Raw genomic sequence first — 23,006 nt, 5'->3', positions numbered from 1 at the left:
ACTTGCATTCCACAGTATATTTCTAAATAACTGGCATAGAACATCCTTGCATCTGTAAGTGCAACCATTTTTATACCATATTTTGCTGGTTTTGATGGAATGTATTGTATAAATCCACATCTGCCCCTGAATGCATCCAGCATTTCATCTACTGTAACTAGTTCTGATAAACTATAATGTTTCTTGCAGTTTTCATTGAATTGATCTATCAAGAACCGGACAGCCGTTAATTTGTCTGTTTCCTTCCGATGAGCTCTGTTTCTGAAATCGTCAAATCTCAGACATGCCAGCAAGAAACGAAAATGGTTTATGCCCATTGAAAGTCTGAAGTACTCCACTCCAGTACCATCTACAGCCCAGAGATCTAGTAAATGTGTGTGTGATGTTCGTAGCACACCCGCCAAGAAAAGGAGTCCTAAACAAGCTTTGATTTCTGTAATGTTAGTGTCTGCAGCATCTCTTTCTCTGGAATATTTAGAACAGATGGTAGCAATGTAAATATTAGTGGAGTGAACAATTTCTTCTAAAATGTCATCTGTGAAGAAAAGTTGTAAACAATCAATTGGACGCTTGGCATTTTTTGCTTCAACTATGACTCCCTGTAAATGCTTGACAATATTATGTTGAGGTCTTCTTACTCTTCTGTTTTGGATTAGAGGTCAATGGCTCCATTGCATATCATCTTTCCCAAAATACAAGTCAAATTTTTCGATAAAATCCCTTTCGTCCAGCGACTGTTCACTATCTGAATAGTGATCACTTTCGAATATTGACTCCAGATCACTATATTCTTCATTACCAAGCTCTTTGTCAACCACTGCAAAACCTGATCGTCATCCACCGTTCTTCTGAGAAAAAAAGAGTGTATAACTTATTTCACTAATCGGTACCGAGCGAGGTGGCGCAGTGGTTAGACACTGGACTCGCATTCGGGAGGACGACGGTTCAATCCCACGTCCGGCCATCCTGATTTAGGTTTTCCGTGATTTCCCTAAATCGCTCCACGCAAATGCCAGGATGATTCCTTTGAAAGGGCACGGCCGACTTCCTTCCCCATCCTTCCCTCATCCGATCAGACCGATGACCTCGCAGTCTGGTCTCCTTCCCCAAACAACCCAACCCCAACTAATCAGTGTTGGTCAATGAAAAGGCTCATAATTGTATGACAGTTTGGATAATAAATAAATAAAAGAAGTTTCTAAACGTAACTGTATATGTTTTGTAATACAGGGTGATTCAAAAAGAATACCACAACTTTAGGAATTTAAAACTCTGCAACGACAAAAGGCAGAGCTAAGCACTATCTGTTGACGAATTAAGGGAGCTATAAAGTTTCATTTAGTTGTACATTTGTTCGCTTGAGGCGCTGTTGACCGCTCAACAGAAAGCTTTTTGTGTTATTGAGTACGGCAGAAGTGAATCGACGACAGTTGTTCAGCGTGCATTTCGAATAAAGTATGGTGTTAAACCTCCTGATAGGTGGTGTATTAAACGTTGGTATAAACAGTTTACAGAGAACGTCAACTACCCGAGGCGATGGATTGGCCGCCAGGCAGCCCGTGACAGAGCACTTCATCACTGGCCTCCAAGAAGCCCTGATCTTACCCCCTGCGATTTTTTCTTATGGGGGTATGTTAAGGATATGGTGTTTCGGCCACCTCTCCCAGCCACCATTGATGATTTGAAACGAGAAATAACAGCAGCTATCCAAACTGTTACGCCTGATATGCTACAGAGAGTGTGGAACGAGTTGGAGTATCGGGTTGATATTGCTCATGTGTCTGGAGGGGGCCATATTGAACATCTCTGAACTTGTTTTTGAGTGAAAAAAAAACCTTTTTAAATACTCTTTGTAATGATGTATAACAGAAGGTTATATTATGTTTCTTTCATTAAATACACATTTTTAAAGTTGTGGTATTCTTTTTGAATCACCCTGTATTAAAGGAAGAAACCTCCTTACCTGCAATACACCGTAAAAGAACTGATGATAGAACCGCGCCACACGAATGCACACACGCGGACTGACACTCTGCACCTCACGAGACTGCTGCTTCTGGCAATAATGACTAACTGCAATTGTTGCCAATAATTCATTACGGAAGGAGGGGAAGGTAGAAAAAGCTGCTAATGGAAATCTTGAATTTATCAGTGACTGTTGATGGAAAGATAAAACTGCTGACTCACAGTCTGCGGTGTGTGTAACGGAGGGTTAACAAGGTTCATGCACACACCAGTCTTATTTTAAATATTTTCTGGATCAGTTTTATTGTTCCCACACTGTATTAGGACTTATGGTGAAAATTAGACCTGACCTCTTTGAGGACGTCCATGTTGAAACCATGAGGCTGTTATAGAAACATGGTTATTAAAGTACAAACAACAGCTTCAAAAAGTAGAAAGTTTCCCAAGTTCAGTACTGGATTTAGAAGCAGTTACGTCACATCTTAAAGAGTGACTGAACTCATTTGTCTCTGTGCAGTAACATGTAGAAGAACTGTAGCTAAAGTTTACAAGAATAGTGAACCATGAACTGTATAGATCTGTATTGACGGGAGTGACCCTCTACAGTATACAGTCAGCGCAAAGAAATTTCTAAAGAAATAACAACTTCTGCGCAATAGATGTTAATAAAAGCATAGAACTATTGATAGAGAGGTGCAGAATGAAAAGCATTTGATCTTCGATAGGGTTGTGCCTGCACCCACCAGTGATTTCAACAGCAGGATCTCACGTAAATATCCATCAAAAAACTTTTAAAAAATCCTAACATAACTCAATGATTCACATTTGGATCTGGTCAACTCATACAAATGCCATGGTGTAATAATTGGTAAGGATATGAAACAGAATCATAAAACAGACCATGTCATAGGTAAGATAAGTAAAATACTTCAATTTATTGACAGTGTACTTGCAAACTGCAGTCAGTCTATAAAAGAGACTATTCACAAATCACTTGGGACTCTGCATTTCAGAATATTTCTGAAGTGTGTGAGACAAATACCAGATAGGAATAAAAGGGGATGCTGAATGTATACAATGAAAGGTGGCACGAACAGACACAGAATGTTTGACTCACTTGAGAGTGTCATGGAAATGTTCTGGCATATTCTTGATGATAAGATGCCACTTATACCACCAAAGACTACCAGCAAAGTTTCAAGAACCAGATTAAATGAAGAATCAAGAGATATTCTCCAGCCACCTAAGCATCACTCCCATAAGCATAAGTACTTTTAGCATGTGCAGAGACATTTAACAATTGATATTTCTTGTACAGTATCCTTGTTTTGATGGTGCTTAACAAGAAATCAGTTCTGCATTTGCTGCTAAATATTAATTAGTCCCATGACTAATTATGACATGACTACCAGCTTGCCATTCCTTGTAAAATATCTATCAGCCTGACGTGCAGCATCAGCACCAAATTTTTTTCACTGGCATACATTGAAAGTGTATTTCTGTTATCAAATTTTACAACCATTCTTGTGTTTCTGTTTAAAATACATACTGTGGTGCTGACTTACACCCACATATCACACATTTTCAGCAGCTAACATTCCACATACATCACCACTAACAGTTTATATCAACAGTCCAAGTTTGTTTAACACATAAACCTCTGTTTTCCATTCTCCCACTATCACTCTGTCATCATTCTGTTTCAGTCCTCTCCTTTGCTCCAAATACTCTCCTCCACTTCTTTCAGCCAACTAACATTTATTCTTCCCCCTGGTGTTTTGCTGCGAACCTAAATTCATGTATCTGCTTTGGAAGTGTATCATGTGTCATTCTCTTTACATTATTGTACCACTTAAGCCTTGCTGATTCTATCCTTTCCTATAAGGTTGTTTCCTTTACCATCTTCCGTATCATTGAAGTTCTCATTTATCTATATTTGTTATGCCCACTCTGCTTCTGTGAAACTTCATTTTGCATGCCTGTATCTTGTTTGAAACCCTTTTATTCACTGTCCAAATTTCAGAAGTGTACGTCTGGATAAGCACACAGTAGTACCTAGGCATTTTTCTCTTGTCATCTATGAGCATCCCTATCTCGCATCAAACTCCTTAAACTTCTCAGAACTGCTACTGCTTGCCTATGTCTCTCATTGACTTCATCTTCCCTTGTTTCTTCCTGATCATGTTGAACTCACTCTTCCTCACATTAAATTTTCAAATAATGGAAGCTCCAGGCAGGAATAACAACAGTGTAAGAAAAGACAGATTGCTATCTATCATAAAGGAGGCACACTAAGTTGCAGGCAGGTGCAATTAGTACACACTGGCTTACATAAAGCTTTTGGCCATAGCCTTCATCAGCAAAAGAAAAACCTACTCCATTCATATACACAAGCAAGCACATACCTCACTCACACATGACTGCCAACTCCCATATCTCAGGCTAGAATACAACTGTCACGTGGGATGCAAGCAGCAGTCTGTAAAGGGGGGGGGGGAGTGATAGTAGTGTATGGGTAGGGAGAAAGACAGATGCTATCTGGTGGGGTGTGCAGGGACGCAGGGACTAGAATGCCAACAGGTGCAGCATCAGGTGGTTGTGGGACAGGGAGTTGGGGGGGAAAAGGAGCGAAAAAGGAGAGGGGTGGGGAAAGATGGGTGTGGGGGGGGGGGGGGGGTGTGTGAAAAGGAGCGAAAAAGGAGAGGGGTGGGGAAAGATGGGTGGGTGCGTTGGTAGAGGGCAGTGAATAAACAGTGTGGGAGATGAGAATAGGGAGGAGATGATAGGACAGAAGGGGTGGAAACTGTTGGGTGCAGGCAGTATCTTACTATAGGTTGCAGCCGGTATAATAACGGAAGCGGAGAATGTGATGTAAGGATAACTCCCATCTGCACGGTTAAGAAAAGCTGATGGTGAAGGGAAGGAACCACATGGCTTGGGTAGTGAAGAGCCATCAAAATCAAGTGTGTTGTGTTCAGCTGTATATTGTGCCAACAAGTGGTCTACTTTGCTCTTGGCAACAGTTTGGTGGTGGCAGCTTCAAGCTGGTGGACAGTTGACTGGTAGTCATACCAACAATTGCAGCAGAGCTGGTAAATGACATGGCTGCTTTCACAGGTGGGCCAGTTCCGGATGAGGTAGGATACATCTGTGACAGGACTGGAATAGGAAATGCTGGGTGGGAGGATTGGGCAGTCTTGCACCTAGGTCTTCCATAGGGATATGATTCCTGGGGCAAGGGGTTGGTATTGGGAGTGACATAGGGATGGACTAGGATGTTGTGAAGGTTGGATGGGGAAAGGAACATCAGTTCATGAGGTGCGGGAAGTATCTCTGGTAGGATGCCCCTCATTTCAGGGCACGATGATAGGCAATGAAGGCCCCGGCAAAAGATGTGGTTCATTTGTTCCAGTCTGGGATGGTACTGGGTGATGAAGGGGACATTCCTTTGTGGCTGGTTCTTGGGGTTGGTGGAAGGATTGGGGGGGAATGGCATGGGAGATCTGTTTGCAGACTAGATGTAGGGGATACTGCCTGTCTGTGAAGGCCTTGGTGAGGCTCTCAGCATACGGAGCAAGGGAGTTTTTGTCACTGCAGATACACTGTCCCAGAGTTGCCAGGTTGTATGGGAGGGATTTTTTTTTTTTTTGTGTGAAAGAGATGGCAGCTGTTGAAATGCAGGTGCTGTTAGTGGGTGGTGGGTTTAAAGTGGACAGAGGTGGGGATAGAGCCATCAGAGAGTAGGTGGTCAACATCTGGGATGGAGGCATGCTGGGTTGAGGAGGACCACATGATGCGGATGGGATAGAAGGTGTTGAGATTGTGAAGGAATGAAGATAGGACGTCTTGGCCATGAGCCCAGACCATGAATATATGGTCGATGAACCTGAATCAGAGTAGAGGTTTGGCATTTTGGGAGGCTAGGAAGGTCTCTAGATGCCCCATAAAAAGGTTTGCATAGGAGGGGGGGGGGGGGGGGGGTGTCACAATTTGGTTGCCCATAGCTGTGCTGCAGATTTATTTCTATACCTTCCCTCAAAAGGAGAAACAGTTGTGGTTTAGGATAAAGTTAGTAAGGTGTATGAGGAATGAGGTAGTGGGTTTGGAGTCTGAAGGACATTGTGAAAGGTATGTTCAATATCGGTAAGGCCATGAGCATGAGCGATTTTGGTGTATGGGGAGGTGGTGTCAACAGTGATAAGTAGGGATCCAGGAGGTAAAGGGATGGGGATGGTGGAGAATTGGTGAAGGATGTGGTTGGTGTCCTTGCCATGGGAAGCTAGATTAAGGGCAACTGGTTGGAGGTGCTGGTCAATGAGGGCCAAAATTCTTTCAGTGGGGGCACAACAACCAGCCACAATGGTATGTCTAGGATTGTTGGGGTTGTGGATTTTGGGGAGCATGTAGAAAGTGAGTGTGCGAGGTGACATAGGGGTGAAGAGGGAAATAGATTCAGGGGAGATTTTCTGGGAGAGTCTAAGGCTTTAAGAGGGATTGGAGGGGATGGGATAGGATCACTCTCGCAGAGTTTATAGGTGGAGGGGTCATAATTGGTGGAGGCCTTCAGCCAGGTAGGCACTGCAGGGTGTCGTAACACATTCTCTGCTCCCATAATCACCCTGGTCTCAACCTATGGTAATGTTTGTGTCTTTTTTTTCTTTTAATGGTTTTAGGGCACAAAACTGCTATGGTCATAACTGCTACAGTCATAAGTGCCCATTCTGTGGCTTTGTGAAGGGTAAAAAACCGAAATTTAAATCAGCTACAATGGGAGCAAAACTCAAGGAGGAGGGAAACTAAAAACGGAAGGAAATCTTGGAAAACAGCTATTGAGAGGGGGTTGTTTACCCCGAAAAGAGCTTCAAATGATCGATGTCATCTCACTGACACTGATAAACTCATGGATGCGATTGGCTGAGGGCGTGTCATCTGCTAAAAGGGAAGATATGTCAGGCAACAGCTGTAAACAGGCACATAGCAGATTAAAATAGGGACACTGAGGTAAAAGGTGTCTCATCGTCCAAGGTTGAGAGCAGTGGGGATAAAGTGGGGGAGGATCATCACTTAAAAGATTTCGATGGATAAAAAGACATTGCCCAATCCAGAATCTAGTTAAAATTACCTCCTCCCAACAATGGGTCCGGGAGGAAGAGGTCCAAGCACAGGGAAGAGGTTTTATATCTCATAATTTATTATCAGGAAGTGCATACCAATGTGTGTGATATAAAAGAGCAACATCATGACATAAAATGCACTGTAGATTGGCAAAGGAAACCATGCAAACAGTGGGCCGAGGAAGACAGACTGCAGCCTTTGCCACTATATCGGCTGCCTCATTTCTGCAGATACCAACATGCCCTGGGATCCAGAGGAATGCCACAGAGCATGTAGAAGCAGTCCTGAATCCAGTGGACCAGAGGATGGACGGGATAAAGAGCTTGGAGGTTGAGAAGAGAGCTGAGTGAATCCAAGCATATAATATACTGTATCCGTTTATGGCGACGGATGTATTGGACAGTCTGGAGAACAGCATAAAGCTCCAAAGCAAAAGCCAAACACTGGTCGGGAAGCTGAAATCGAATAGGGGTGTCGCCAACAATATAGGCACTCCCAACACCAAAGGTGGTCTTTGAGGCATCAGTGTAAATAAATGTGGCATCCGGCACTTGTGCGCATAGAGCGGCAAATGCCCGACAGTAAACTATAGGGGGACGTACTATCCTTGGGAAGCTGGCAAAGGTCACAGAGAAGTCAGGTCTGAGTGTGAAGCCAAGGTGGCACCATACCCCCATTGGTCAAGGAAGTTTTAGGAAACAGGAAGGAAAGGGAATGTAGCAGTTGACAGAAGTGGCATTGAAAAAAAGGGCGTGGGTTGGATGAGCAGGCATGGAAGACAGATGACTAGTGTAATGACTAGGAAGGACAGCTCGCTGATTAGACAGCAGAGGTTCAGCAGTCTCAGCGTAAAGGCTCTCCATGGGCCGGTGTAAAAAGTGCCAGACACTAAACACAATCCACGATGGTGGTTAGAGTCTAGACGCTGAAGAATAGACGGCCATGCAGAGGAGTAAACTATGCTTCCATAGTCAAATTTCAAGCACACTAAGGCGCGATATAGGCAGAGGAAGATCACTCAGTCCGCTCCCCAGGAGGTACCACTCAGTACACGGAGGGTGTTGAGGGATCGCAGACAGCGAGCCGAAAGATATGAAACATGGGAAGACCAGCACAGTTTTCTGTCAAACATAGTCCCAAGAATTTGGCAATGTTCACGAATGGAAGGTCAATAGGGCCTAGATATAGTGAAGGAGGATAAAAACTCCATGTGTCGCCAAAAATTTACACAGACGGTCTTACTGGGAGAAAATCGGAAGCCAGTTTTGATGCTCCATGAGTGGAGACAATCGAGACATCCTTGAAGACATCCTTCAATAAGGCTGGTCCATTGAGAGCTGTAGTGGATTGCAAAATCTTTGACAAAGAGGGAGCCTGAGACATTGGGAAGGAGACAATCCATAATGGGATTTATGGCAATAGCAAAGAGTACAACACTTAGCATGGAGCCCTGGGGCAACTCATATTCTCGGTAGAAGGTACAGAAGAGAGTAGTGTTCAACTGCACCTTAAATGTGCGCTCTGTCATAAATTCACGGATGAAAAGAGGTAGGTGACCTCGAAAGCCCCAAGAGAACAGTTTGCGAAGGATGCCTGTCCTCCAACAGGTATCGCATCCTCCTCCAGATAAAAAAATACAGCTACTGTTTGGTGTTTCCTGAGAAAATTGTTCATGATATAAGTGGAGAGAGCAACAAGATAGTCAACTGTGGAACCATGATTTCAGAAACCGCATTGGGTGGGTGTTAAAAGGTTTCGGGACTCCAGCCACCAGCCTAAACAGCAATTTACCACATGCTCCAAAACCTTACAAACACAACTCGTGAGAGAGATGGGGCGATAGCTAGAGGGGAGATGTTTGTCCTTTCCAGGTTTCAGAACAGGGATGACAATAGCTCCCGCCATCTTCTGGGAAAGGAGCTGTCAGTCCAAATTCGATTATAAAGGCAAAGGAGATAAAGCAGGCTATTGTATGATAAATGCAGAAAAATTTGGACATAGATGCCATCCAGTCCTGGGGCAGAAGAGCGAGAGGATGAGAGTGCGTGTTGGAGTTCTCGTATAGAAAAAACGGTATTATAGCTTTCGCGATTTTGAGAGGAGAAACCAAGAGGTCGCACTTCAGCTGCTTGTTTCTTCAGGAGAAAGGCTGGTGGTTAATGTAAAGAGCTTGAAATCTCAGCAAAGTGTTGACCCAATGACTTGGAAATTCTGACTGGGTTCACTAAGGTATCTCAGTCCAGAGATCGGGGAGAAACTAGACGTGCCAGATAACTGTCAAATTCATCTCCATACTACAGATGAGGGAGTGAAGGTGTAAAAGGAACTTGTAAAAAAAGTCCCAGCTAGCCTTCTTGCTATCAAGGATGATGTGATGGCATCGCACACATAACTGCTTATAGCGAATACAGTTGGCCAACGTAGGATGATGGCGGAAAACGTGGAGAGCACGTCTCTTCTCATGTATCGCATCATGGCACGCCTTGTTCCACCAAGGAAGTGGGGGCCGCAGGGGCAAAGGGGAGCTACGCAGTACTGAACGTTCCACGGCTGTAAAATAACTTCCATAACACGAGTGACCGTATCATTGATGCTAGGAAATTGACGGTCAGCAAATGTTGCTAGAGAGGAGGAAAGTGTCCAATCAGCTTGGAAGAACTTCCAGTATCTTGGGTGAATAGATGGCAGTCATGGTTGTAATCGAAGGACACATGGAAAATGATCACTCGAGTGTGTATCAGCAAGAGCAAACCACGTAAAGTGCCGAGCTAGCTGAACAGTACGGACCTTTCCTGAACAGTACGGACCAAAAGGTCCAAATGAGAGTAGGTTGACAAAATAGTAGATTCCCCAGTACTGAGGCAAACAAGATAATCTTGGTGGAAGAGGTCAATCAATAGGAAGCCTCTCTGACAAGGATGCGGAGATCCCCCAAGCAGGTGGTGGGCATTGGAAGTCCCCAACCAGCAAATAGGGGGTGGAAACTGACCAAGGAAGGAGATCAGCTCTTGCCATTGGTCTGGACGATGGAATGTATATGGTAAAAAGAGGGACTGTGTCGTATCCATAAAAGAGTTGTGTAGTAATGTACTGTCACTGCACCCTCCACCCAACGGCTTCCACCCCCTCTGTCCTATCATCTCCTCCCCATTCCCATCTCCCTTCCTTTTTATTTGGTGCCCTCTGCCAATGCATCCACCAAACTTTCCCTTCTTTGCTTCTTTTTACTCCACCTCCCTGCCCCATAACCTCCTGACACTGTGCCAGTTGGCATTTTAGTCCCTGCGTACTCCACAAGATAGCATTTGTCTCTCATCCACTCATACAATACTATCCTTTCCCCTTCCTCACCCCCTACAGGTTACTGCTTGCATCACACGTGATAACTGCAGTCTGGCCTGAGATGCTGGAGTTCGTGGTCATGAAATTTATTCCTGTTTAATAACTTGCAGTCTCAGAGTACAGTGAGAAATCTGTACAGCAGCTTTTAGTGTTACTTTATTCTCCTTTGGCATATTTTGTATACATTTCAAACTCAGTAGCGCCATTTGAGACCTTATATCTATTTATACAGAGTATGATATGGCTAGGGACTGTGCTTGCTGTGAGAAGACACAAGGAGAGTTGGCTGCTGCCCGTTAACAGCTGGTAGCTGCGTTGGCTACCCTCGAAAAGCTTCTAGCTAACTCAAAGTTGCGGTGATGTCGGGGCACCAGTGACAAGACCTGCAACACCTTTGGTGCCATTGGAATTGCCTGGTGACCGGAACATTGCTGCAGCTACTGATACGCAACATCTGAGCGGTCTGTCCTCACTCCAGAGTGGGTGGCAGACAGTAGTGGGTTCGCGTGTCACTGGGCAGAAGGTGAAAGAGGGAGCAAGCTGTGTGGATAGCTCCCTACGTCTTAGCAACAGTTACGGGATGCTACCCAGTGTTGTTGATAAGTCTGAGCCAGCATGGGATGCCTCTCCTGTTGGGCCAGCAGTCAATTTCCCTGCCCAGTCCGGACAAGTACTGAGGGTGAGTATGCTTGTCATTGGGAGCTCCAATCTTACATGGGTGATGTAGCCCCTTATGGAGATAGCAGGTGAGGCAGGAAAGAATTCCAGTGTGCATTCGGTATGTTTGCTGCGAGGTCTCATCCATGATGCGGAGGAGGCCCTGTTGATGGTTATCGAGCACACTGGGTGCAACCGGCTGCACGTAGTGGCACATGTTGGCATAAATGACACATGGAACTAGGGTCCTGAGGCCATCCCCGGCTTCTTTTGGCAGCTGGCTGATTTGGTTAAGGCTACTAGCAATGCACGCAGGGTGCAGGCTAAGCTGTCTGTTTGTAGCATCAAACCCAAGGTTGATTGTAGTCCTCTGGTTTGGAGCAGAGTGGAAGGTCTAAACCAGAGGCTCAGATGACTCTGCAACAGTATCGGATGTGAATTTCTTGCCCTCCGCTATTGGGTGCAGAATTGTAGGGTTCCCCTTAATAGGTCAGGCGCGCACTACACACACGAAGTGACTACTGGGGTAACAGAATACGTGCGTCATGCACATGGGACTTTTTTAGATTAGAGAACCCCTTCCGTGGGATCAAAGACGATTTGCCTGTTAAATCAGTCACAGTGACCTTAGAGAATCTTGGTCATCACAGATCAGAGACGGAAAAGATTAATATGATTATAGAAAACTGCAGGAGCATCCAAGGAAAGGTCACAGAATTAGTATCATTTACTGAAGGTTATAAAGCACAGGGAACAGAAAGCTGGTTGAAACCAGACAGGAATGACAACGAAATCCTAAGTTCAGATAGGAATGTTTATTGTAAAGATAGGTTAGTTGCCAATGGAGGCAGCATGTTTATTGCAGTAAAAAATTCGATAAAATCTAGCAAGGTTATCACGGATTCAGAATGTGAATTAATCTGGATGAAATTGAGTATCAAATAATGGTCAAAAATGGTGATCAGATGCTTTTATAGATCACCTGGCTCAGGATCTGTAGTTGCAGAGCACTTCCGACAGAATTTGCCCGATAATGCTCTTTTAATAGGAGGTGACTTCAATTTGCCAGGTACAGGTTGGGGGTGTTATGGAATCAAAACTGGTGCCAGAGATAGGGATTCATGTGGAATTGTTCTGGATGTCTTGTCCGAAAATTACCTTGAGCAGATAGTTAGAGAACCAACTTGTGAGGGTACCATCTTAGACCTCCTGGCAACAAACAGACCTAAACTTATCGACTCAGTTACATAGAGGAAGGTATCAGTGATCATATGGCTGTGACAGCACCTATGACGACGGGACCTACAAGGAATGTTAAGAATGGTAGGAAGGTAGATTTGGTCAGCAAGGGTGACAGGATACAAATTTCAGAATATCTCAGCACTCAGCATCAAATATTCGGTGATGAAAACAAAGATGTGGAGAACAAATGGAAAAAATTCAAAGGCATCGTTCAATATGCCCTAGAATCTAAAACAGAACAACTGATTGCTGCACTTTATAATTTATAAATGATGATGAAATGATGAGGGCAACACAAACACCCAGTTTCCGGGCAGAGAAAATCCTCGACTTGGCCAAGAATTGAACTCAAGACCCCGTGATCCACAGGCAGCAAAGCTAGTCACTAGACCATGAGCTGTAGATGCCAAGGTGGGCTCATTAGCGCCACTTCCTATGCCACTCACTCATTACCTCTCCCTCCCACCAGTCAGTCTCCTTTCAGTACACTCCTCCTCCTGTCCCCACCTCTGTTTGTCCCACCCATTTCACCTGATAAAACCCCTCACCTATTACTATATTTGTATAATTCTCACCAATATTACTGTGGAAAAAATGGGATTAATAGGTAAGAGCAAATTACGAAAGTACTGTGGACATCACAAACATTTATGACAAGTTTCCCTCAATAAAGCCTCTAGGCCACATGCAACATTCCTGTATGAAGGGAAAGGAAGTGATGCGAATCGCAAGTTTTCCTTTTGGATTAAATCTGAGGTTGCTACACCTATTAGAATCCTTCATCAGCATTTCATAAAGCTTTTGTTTTGAAAAGGAAGTTGTATGTTGAAAATATGTCCATCAAGCCTGAGACCCTAGTAAGATGTTGGTGTTAAGTAATTGTCAAGAGCTGCAAAATAAGCAGCAAATAATTGATCCCCCGAAATAATACAATTTTATAGAAAACTTTGGAATGATTAAACCTTTAACAGCTCCCACATGTTCTAGTTAGTAAATAGTTGGTAATTGATTGGAATTGAGATGACAGTTACTACCAGGATTTTTTTGGCAATAAGAGAGACATTGCTTCACCACAGTATGGGAAAGAAACTCATCTCCCTCATTAAGCCACTCAAGAAATACAACTGCACTTGCACTCTTAATCTTCACGTGTATTTTCACCACCCAAGATCTACAAAGTTTCATACAGCTTAGCGTTCAACCACAATTCTCAACAGAGCCATAATAGAAACATCTGGAAGCTCTAGAATATTAGTTTGGATACTATACTTGTATTTCTCTGCTCATTTCAAGCATTTGGCCTCCCTTAAACACATGAACCACAGCTTCACCTTTCCTTTACTTATTGCAGTAGACCCACAAGTCTACCACACCTGACAGCTAATTTCAGCAACAGTATAGCAACTTACAATTAGAAATATAAACATTCACTAATTTTACAACCAGTATGCTTTGACACACTTTTGTTTGAAGGCGGACAATATACTGATATGAATATGAATGTTATATTTCCAACAGACCATTTAACATCATTACAGAGATACAAACCAATGACTATTGCCAATTGCCTTTTTTTTATGTTAACAGAATCGTCTGTCGGTTCTTGGTAGAACAACATTATAATAAATGAAAAGCACCAGTTTGCTTTTGTTCTACAATATTTTATGGAGATGTATTTTGGCGTACTTTTGCGTTGTTAAACCAAATGTGTTGGTTGACTTTGCTTTTTGTCTCAGTAATCTACTATGAAAGACAGATAATTGTGCTGTTGTGGCACATTTATCCGTCTTTTATAGTAGATTACTGAGACAAAAAGCAAAGTCAACCAACACATTTGGTTTGACAAACAGTGTTTGCAACGCAAAAGTACGCCAAAATACATCTCCATAAAATATTGTGCTGGTGTGGCACATTTATCCGTCTTTTATAGTAGATTACTGAGACAAAAAGCAAAGTCAACACAACACATTTGGTTTAACAAACAGTGTTTGCAACGCAAAATTACGCCAAAATATGCCTTTTTTTGCATGAAATTAATACTTAATTTTGAGCTGCACTTCATTCATCCACGATTGTATAATATACAAACCTATTTTCACTGTAAAATAAAATTACGTAATACATGGCAGAATGTGATTTTGTTATTTATGAAGTACAACGCTACTGCAGAACTAATAAAGAATGCACTAAAAGGTTAAAACTGTGTGATAGAATGGAACTTAAAATAAGATTCCTGCCTTTCACTAACAATGCTCTTGTAGACCGAACTATTTAGGAATTATTAATGATCCACCTTCACAGATTTCATTCAGTCAGCAACTCTCAGCTACTTTCCAAACTCCATAGATGTTCTCCTGGATATCTCATTAAATTAGGACCACTGGAAAAATGGATATTGCAATGAATGGTACAAACTCAATCTGGGGATTGTTTCCATTCAGTAGGAGAGGGGTAAACGGGGGAACTACAGCTGTAAAGAAGGCAAATAGCCAAGACCAGATTGCAAGATGCCTGGAAACCACAACAAATGGAGTTAATTAATGAAAGCTTACCTGATCTCTCCTCTCCTTTAACCACCAGCTGCCTGGAAAAGAATGTAAACAACCAAATTAATGTGTTATACAATAACTAGATAAAATGAGATAGTGACAAATATTGTATCCATACCCAGTGATACAAGTGGTCTGTAAATGAACTTATTTTCAACACACTTAATGAAAATGCTAATAGTAATGCAATTTGAGACAACTTTTTAATGAATTCCTAAATTGCTGCTTGGCAGATTTCATGTAAAAAATATCGTTACTTATATTTACTTATTTTGTAGTCCAGCTTTCATCTTATCAGGCTCCAATCAAGGAAAATTATGAATTTCAAAACTGATAATATTCAATAAAATGTCTCAATGACTTTGAATTACAGGACATAAACTAGGAATATCAACAATTTAGGCAAAGATAGATTGCTACTTACCATAAAGAAGACATGTTAAGTTGCAGACATGCACAACCAAAAAAATCAAAAGACACTTACATAAAGCTTTCAGCCACAGCCCTAATCAGCAAAAGAGAAACACACACCATTCACACAGGCAAGTTCACCTCATGCACACACGACCGCCAAATCAAGCATCTTAGGCCAGAATGCTACTACCATGTGGAACGCAAGAAGCAGTCTGGAGGCAGGCAGGGAAGGGGAAGGGACAGTAGTATACGGATGGGGAGAGAAATCAACACTGTCTGGGCTGTGTGCAGGGACTAGAATGCCAACAGGCACAGCATCAGAAGGTTGTGGGTTTGAGAGGTGGGGAAAAAATGAGCAAGAAAAGATTTAGAAACTACTATTACATTGTGCTCCTGGCGTAATTTATGACACATGTCTGTTAATTATGATTTTCTATATCAGTTCATATAAAATTTATGAATTGTGTGCACACGTGTGTTCACGTTGCAAGAGGAAATCAAGTCAACATTGCATAAAAACATATGAGGGCGTAGTGAACAAATTCAAAGTTGTGATTAAATAAAAAAAAAATATTTGTACAAAGCAAAACTATGAAAAATCGTAAATTTGAAGAACAATACTATGACAGCCATTCAGTTGGGGCACTTTTTGTGTGGTGTTAATACTGTTGAAACATGTAAGTAATACAGGTCAGTTTTTAGTCGACACTCAGTCAGCATGTAGTAAGAGTAGCATGTTTAATGAATTCCTACATTGCTGCTTGGCACATTTAATGCAAAAAGGTTGTGGGACCATCTCAATCAGTAGTAGTATGTTTTGCAAAGAGTATTTAATGTTCTACCTTTCAGTTTGTAAATAAAAATGAGTCTTTAAGAAAACGCCCGGCCACATCAATACTCGCAGCAGAAATGAACCCATAGGAAAGACAAGACCTCCAAAAATACACAAATATAAAACCAATGTTTCACTTCAGCCAACACATGGGTAGGTTCTAAATAATCTGTAGCTTCCAGCTTCTCATTCAAACTGTAGTTAAGTGTATAAAAGTTCCATTTCATTAGAATAACATGCACACAAAAAATTCAGTTTCCCATAAATTGAGAAAATGAAAGTAACACTGTATTTCCTGATGCTTACTTTACAAGCAGGTATTCAAAATGAATAAATAAACAAATAACTACAAAGAGAACATTCACAGTTTGGTTTTGCTTTTAACAATGAAAAATGAAAATCTGCCAGCATTTCCAGTGCGGACCACTGCAAGACATGTAGGAAGAGCGTCAATGAGGTTCTGGAGGTACCAACAGGGATGTGGAGCCATTCCAACTTCAGTGCCATGGCTAGCTGCACTATGTTTCTTGGTTGAGATCCACAGTGCAAACAGCCTGATCAAGGTTGTCCCACGAATTCTCGATTTTGTGTAAATCTAGAGAATTTGTGGCCAGGGGAGTACAGTAAACTCATCCTGGTGCTACTCAAACCATGCACATACACTGCAAGCCATGTGACATGTTGCGTGTCCTGCTGGTAATTCCGCCGCGCTGAGGAAGAACAAACTACATGTGGAGGTGGAGATATCCCCAAAGATAGATGCATACTTGTACTGAATCATTGTGTCTTTCAGAGTGATGAGATCACACAGGGAATGCCACAGAAACATACCCCAGACCATAACATACCCTCCTCCGGCCTGGACCCTTCCAGTGACTTGGAATGTGCTCCCTGTACACACCAACATCCATCTGTCCGATGCAGCATAAAACATGATTCATCCGAAAAGGCCACCTATCACCATTCAGCGAGCATCCAATTGCAGTATTGGTGTGCAAATTCCAGCCTTCATCAACAATAAACAGCAGTCAGCATGGGTGCATGAACCAGGGGCTTGCCATAGAGGCCCATACAAAAGCAACATCCACTGAACGGTCTTTGTGAAAACATGTTTGGTGACCCTTGGTTCATCTGGATGGTCAGTTGCTTAACAGTTGCATGTCTATTCACCTGTAAGCATCTCCGCAGCCATCGTCCACGCCTGTCATCTACGGCCCGTTACACCACAGTTGCCTTGGCAGTGGTTTTGGATAGCTCCATTTTGCCGTGCATGGTACACTTTAACCATGGCAGCACAGAAAAGTTTACACACACACACACACACACACACACACACACACACACACACACACACACAGCCATTTTGGAAATACTTCCACACTTGGCCCAAAAGCCAATGTTCATGCCCTTTTGGATATCAGATAATCACCGTTTCCACATTACAACAAAGACTGCACTGTTTTCTCTGCCCCCGACATGCTTTATATACCTGTCATCTGTGAGCAGTTATTGCATATTGATGCCTAACATAGGCATCGGTCACATTAACGTGACTGGACTGTGTATAACTACACAGGAGGTGAAAAACTGGACTGTGTATAACTATACAGCAGGAGAAAACAAACAAAAAAAAGGCACTTAATTTTTGATTTTTTAAAAGGTAATGTTCATCAATACCAGTTTATTCATAGTTCTAGGCTTGTCATTTCTCAACCGAATCACAAATAGTGGTTAAGTCAAAATACTCAAGACATGCTCTGCATTAAATCAATGGAAACAAAGGTATCTGTCTAATATCATAACGTAGGGTGTCCCAAACTTTTAGGATCAAAATTTTACAAACTTTGGAGGAACTTCAACACAATACTTTGCGGGGCAGAACTTATGAAAATTTAATTTCTTTATTGACATTTACAACTTACACAGCAATAAGCTAAGATCACAGTGATGACTGCAAGTCTCAATCTTATGCATTGGCCACCCTCTGGGAAAATCTGGAGCTGTGTTAGCCAGTGTTGTCAGACTTCAGACTACTTCTCTTAGCTGCAGTGATGTTGTGGTACCAGTGGTGAAAGCTGCGACATCTCTGGTGCTGTTGTCAATCCCTGGAAAACCTGATCTCATTGCATCATCTGATGCACAACATCTGACTGGTTTGGACAATTGTGCATTCACATGTATCTGTGTGGAAGTTGCATGTGGGAGCTGGGAATATGGTCATCCCCTTGTGCCTTAGCAACAGATACGAAGTGCTCCCTAGTGTTGATAACAATCCAGCCAGATACTGCCTCATTGCCAACTTTCCTGCCAAGATCAGACAAGCACAGAGGGTATTTTGATCATTGGGAGGTCCAGCTTTAGATGGGTAATGGAAGCCTTTAGGGAAATAGTGGGTAAAGCAGAAAAGAAGGCAAATGTACACTCAGTAAATTTGTTACAAAGTCTCGTCTGAGATTTGTAGGCTTTGCCAAAGGCTACTGAGTGTACTGGGTGTAAATGGATACATATAGGAGGTTGTACTACAATAATGGTGTCTACCTCCTGCAATCAGACCATCCTCAGTTCCATTATAGGGTTCGCTGAACTGGTGCTTGCCGTGTTCTTCACATGCAATGCAAAAGTAAGCCTCACTATTTGCTACATTGTATCCGGAATCAATTGTGGTCCTCTAATTTGAACCTGCTTACATTCTTGTAGATCAGAAGGAAAAAAAATTTAATTTAGTATTAGCAAACTGCAGGAACATCCATGTAAAGGTATCTGAATTACTTTTTGCTTATTATAGGTAATAATGCCAACATAATACTAGGAACAAAAAGCTCACTGAAATTGGAAGTGAACAGTGACAAAATACTAAATTGCAATTGAAATATATATCTTATGGATAGACAGATGCCAATGATAACAGCATGTTTACTTCTGCAAAGAATTCAAAAATATTGAAAGAGGTTACAACATAACTGAACTGTGAAATAATCTGGGTGAAGGGATGCATCAAAAGTGGGGACAGACATGTTGACATGTTAACCATATGCCCTTTCTTCTTTATCTTAAAACACCTCAACCGGCAGTACTTCAGTAACATTATTCCATTCTAAAGTACAAGTGTTATGAAAGTGCCACAAAATACTCACCTAGATCTACAATCAGTTCTTGGCCGAAGAAAAAACACTTACCAGCAAGGAAGATTGAGGTTACAAAAGTCTGCGGGAGCCAAAACTGGGGAATAGGGCAGAGTTTCCAATACTTCTCAGTGCAGATCCTTCAACGTTGCCATTACCAAGACACTTTTGTGGGTAGGTGCAGTGTTTTGATGCAAAACGATTTTTTTCCCCCCTCATCTGCAAACCATGTCTATTTTCTCTAATTTTCACATCCAAATCCGCTGGAAGTTTAAAATAATAATCTCCAGCTAATGTTTTAGTTTTTGGAAATGGTCAATTTCCATATTTTCATTTGCTTCCTAAAGCACCGATATCATGAACTTTCCCACTGATGACATCACCTTCACCTTCTTTGGAGCTGTCTGTTTAGATTGCTGTTTCCATTTCAGTGTGTAGTGGTGAATCCATGTTTCATCCATTGCCACATACTGATGCAACTAAACACTATTAGGAACTGTATGAATTTGTTTCTGATCCGTCATGGGCAGTTGCACCATCCCAAAGGGTATCATGTCTAATTTTTCATGCAAAACATAGCCGACATGGTGATCTGAAATCCCAACAATCTTGGCAATTTCACACACCTTCGTACACAGATCTTCCAAAATCATATTGTGCACTTTTTTGATGATTTCTGGTGAGGTTATACCTCCCGGACATTCTACACATGGATCATCTTTGGCACTATTATAGCCTTGCTTAAATTCAGAAGTCCATTTATTCATGGTGGAAACTGAAGTAGAAGAGTTATCATACACATTTATAAACCTTGAATGATTTTTAGTTGGCATCAACCCTACTTTCATATAGAAAGTTTATCACTTCATGATACTCTACTCCCCTCCCCCTTTCCTTTTCCAAGAATTCATCAGTGTACCTTATTCAGACACCTGTCTACAGCCAAAAACTGGAGGGAATGACTAGCACTTTCACACTAAGCAATTTGACCGTTCTATCATCCTTAGTCATGCAATAGTGCTCTAATTTATGGACAACGCTGAGAACTTTTCAGAGCATCCTTGTAATGTAACAGTATGTGAAGCATCATTAGCACTCGGCTCTTCAGGAATAACTGTTCTCAATACAGCAGCCATGGCACCAGCTGCATTTACAATTACTGCAGAAACATTATGAAGAACAGATGCAGCTGTTGCTTTCTTGAGATTCAGTAGTATTATGCTCCACTGCCCCTCCCCAATTTTGCTGTATTTGACAAGAGCACAAACAACTGGGGAGTGTACTAGTGAAGGATTCACTATGACAAATGCCAAGAGGGGAACAAAACAAATGAAAGGTGCGAGAAATAAACCGCGGCCAATTATCGCAAACTAAAGTACCGTGCAACCGCTCAATAGAAAAAGCCAGAATGTAAGGAACCTAGAAAAATGCATCCACAACCAAGAGCCAATAGGAATTCAAGAAGGGACCAGTAAAAGTCTACATGAATGCACTCTTATCACTGGGGGGAGTGGGACAAGGTACAGGGATGCCCTGGGAGCAGCCTGTCGCCAGGCACACTGCTCTAAAGCTGTAACAAAATGGACAATTTTGCCATCAATTCGTGGCCAAAAAACATGTCTCCTAGTTAAGAGCTTAGTGTGTGAAACTCCCAAATGGCCCTGGTGGAGAAGGTATAGAACCTTGTACTGAAATGCAGCAGGAATAACTACTCTAGGAGAGACATCTTCCATGGACAACAGCAAAACATCGTCAAAAACAAATAGATGATACCATGAGGAAAAATAGTTGTGCAGGGGGTCTGAAACTTGACCCTGGGGTTTATCTGGCCAGCTTTATTGAACAAACTGAATCACCTGGTGGAGAACTGGCTCAGCAGCGACGTCAGCTACTCTGTGCCAGCTGGTAATTGGGAAACCCTTGACTGTGGCCTGAGTTTCAACATCAAGATGGAAGCAAAGTCAGGATCATGGCCCACAGGGAGGCAAGACAAGGCATCTGCAATGGCATGTTTAGATGTAGGTCAAAAATGGATTCTGTAATTGTAGCAAGACAAGAACAGCACTTTAGGCAGTATGCTGCTTTGTCATGAAAGGAAGTGCGAGATCAGTAATAAGGTGAAACTTGGAGCCATACAAAAATATGTGAAGTTTTCAGAAAGCATGGACTATGGCAAGAGCCTCTTTTCCACCTGAGACTAAATTTCTGGGCTAGAGTGAGAGATTTAGAGGCGAATGCACATGTTGTTCAGAGCTGTAGGCATATTGGCGAGCTAGGACCATGTTTAGGCCATATTGTGAGATGTCAATCACCAAAACAATGTGCTGGTCCAGAGAGAATATAGCTAAACAAGGGGCTGAGAGTAGTTTGGGTTTGAACATTTAAAAAGCACATTTGCAATCTGGGTTTCAGCAAAAAGGTACATTCTTGCACAATAAGGCATGCAACCGGTCAGCCAATGTGGGTGCCCCTAACAGAAATTTATCTAAGTAGGCTCTCTTCCCTAGGAAGGCCTGAAGTTCCTTCATGAATGAGGGATGGGGCACAGACATAGCATTGGAGATGTGTTGTGGCAGAGGGTGAACCCCATCCTGCGATACCTCAAACCCCAAATAAACAATAGAATGTTGAAAAAAACTGAAATTTCACGAGGGTACACCATAAGTGTGCAGAGTGTAAGATAGAAGACAAAGTGCACAAATTTTTCAAGTGATTGGCCATGAGGGAGCCTGTGATAACAATATCACCCATATAATTAATGCAACTGGGACAGGCATAGTCAGTTGCACTAGAAATTGTTGGAAAATAGCAGGGGTGCTAGCCACACTAAAAAGGAAGGCACAAATATTGATAGAGACCAAAAGGAGAATTCAAAACCAGAACTTGCCGACATTCTTCATCCACAGAAACTTGCAGGTATGATTCACACATATCAATTTTAGAAAAGTACTGGGCACCCAAATATTTTTGAAAACAGTTCCTCTTGGTGTGGCAGAGGATACGTATCCATGCTCGACTGCACACTGACAGTAGTACTGAAGTCATCACAGAGACTAAGTTTCCTCAACACCTTCCAAACTACGACCAGCAGAGACAAACATTCACTAGCCATAACAAGTTGGACCACCCATAGAGACTTAAGTCTGTCCAATTCTGCTTTCACTTGATTTTTAAGGGTGACAGGAATAGGATGTGCATGACAAAAACAAGGCCAAGCCATGGATTTCAAAGAAATACGAGCACAAATTCGTAGCACATCCTATGCCTTCCAAAAACAAGTCCAAAAACTCGTCACACAATGTTTCCAATTGAGAATATGGCACCTGATGAGACACAAGGTGACCTGTGTCAGTGATAGGAAATCACATCAGTGATAGAAAATCCAAATGCCTAAAATGTGTCCATCCCGAACAAGTTCTCAACAGCGGTATCAGCAACCACCAAAAATGTAACGGAGTGAACCACTGACTTGTAACAGCCAGAGGCTATAAATTGTCCCAACAGCGCAATGTTCAGTTTCTTATAACTGACCAACATCTGTGTGACTGGTGTCAATGATGGTTGTGAGCCTAAACTCATATAGGTCTGAGAATTCAATAATGTGACTGCAGCACCTGTGTTGATCTGTAGTCTTGCAAGACTTGCAAGAAGTCACAAGCTTTGGAGTCTCACAGTATACGTCCATATCCTGAGCAACCTTTGGCAAACTACACATGAAGGCGAAGTGGTCTTCCTTCTGGCATGCATTAAAAGTAGCCCAGCACTTAG

General features: G+C 42.3%; 1 protein-coding gene across 3 annotated transcripts in view; it reads right to left on the bottom strand.

Moving 5' to 3' along the window:
• LOC126462641 (uncharacterized) overlaps positions 1-23,006 on the bottom strand; it is a 199,791-nt gene that overhangs the window by 62,581 nt on the left and 114,204 nt on the right. For all 3 annotated transcript variants that reach the window (XM_050096089.1, XM_050096088.1, XM_050096090.1), the window contains exon 8: positions 14,874-14,905. In XM_050096089.1, the coding sequence (XP_049952046.1) occupies positions 14,874-14,905 (32 nt within the window). The remainder of the gene's footprint in view (positions 1-14,873; positions 14,906-23,006) is intronic.

The sequence above is a fragment of the Schistocerca serialis genome, chromosome 1 (assembly GCF_023864345.2).
Source record: "Schistocerca serialis cubense isolate TAMUIC-IGC-003099 chromosome 1, iqSchSeri2.2, whole genome shotgun sequence".
NCBI classification, from domain to species: Eukaryota; Metazoa; Arthropoda; class Insecta; order Orthoptera; family Acrididae; genus Schistocerca; species Schistocerca serialis.
The sequence above is the reverse complement of the archived record's forward strand: the minus strand, read 5'-3'. Positions and strand labels throughout refer to the sequence as shown.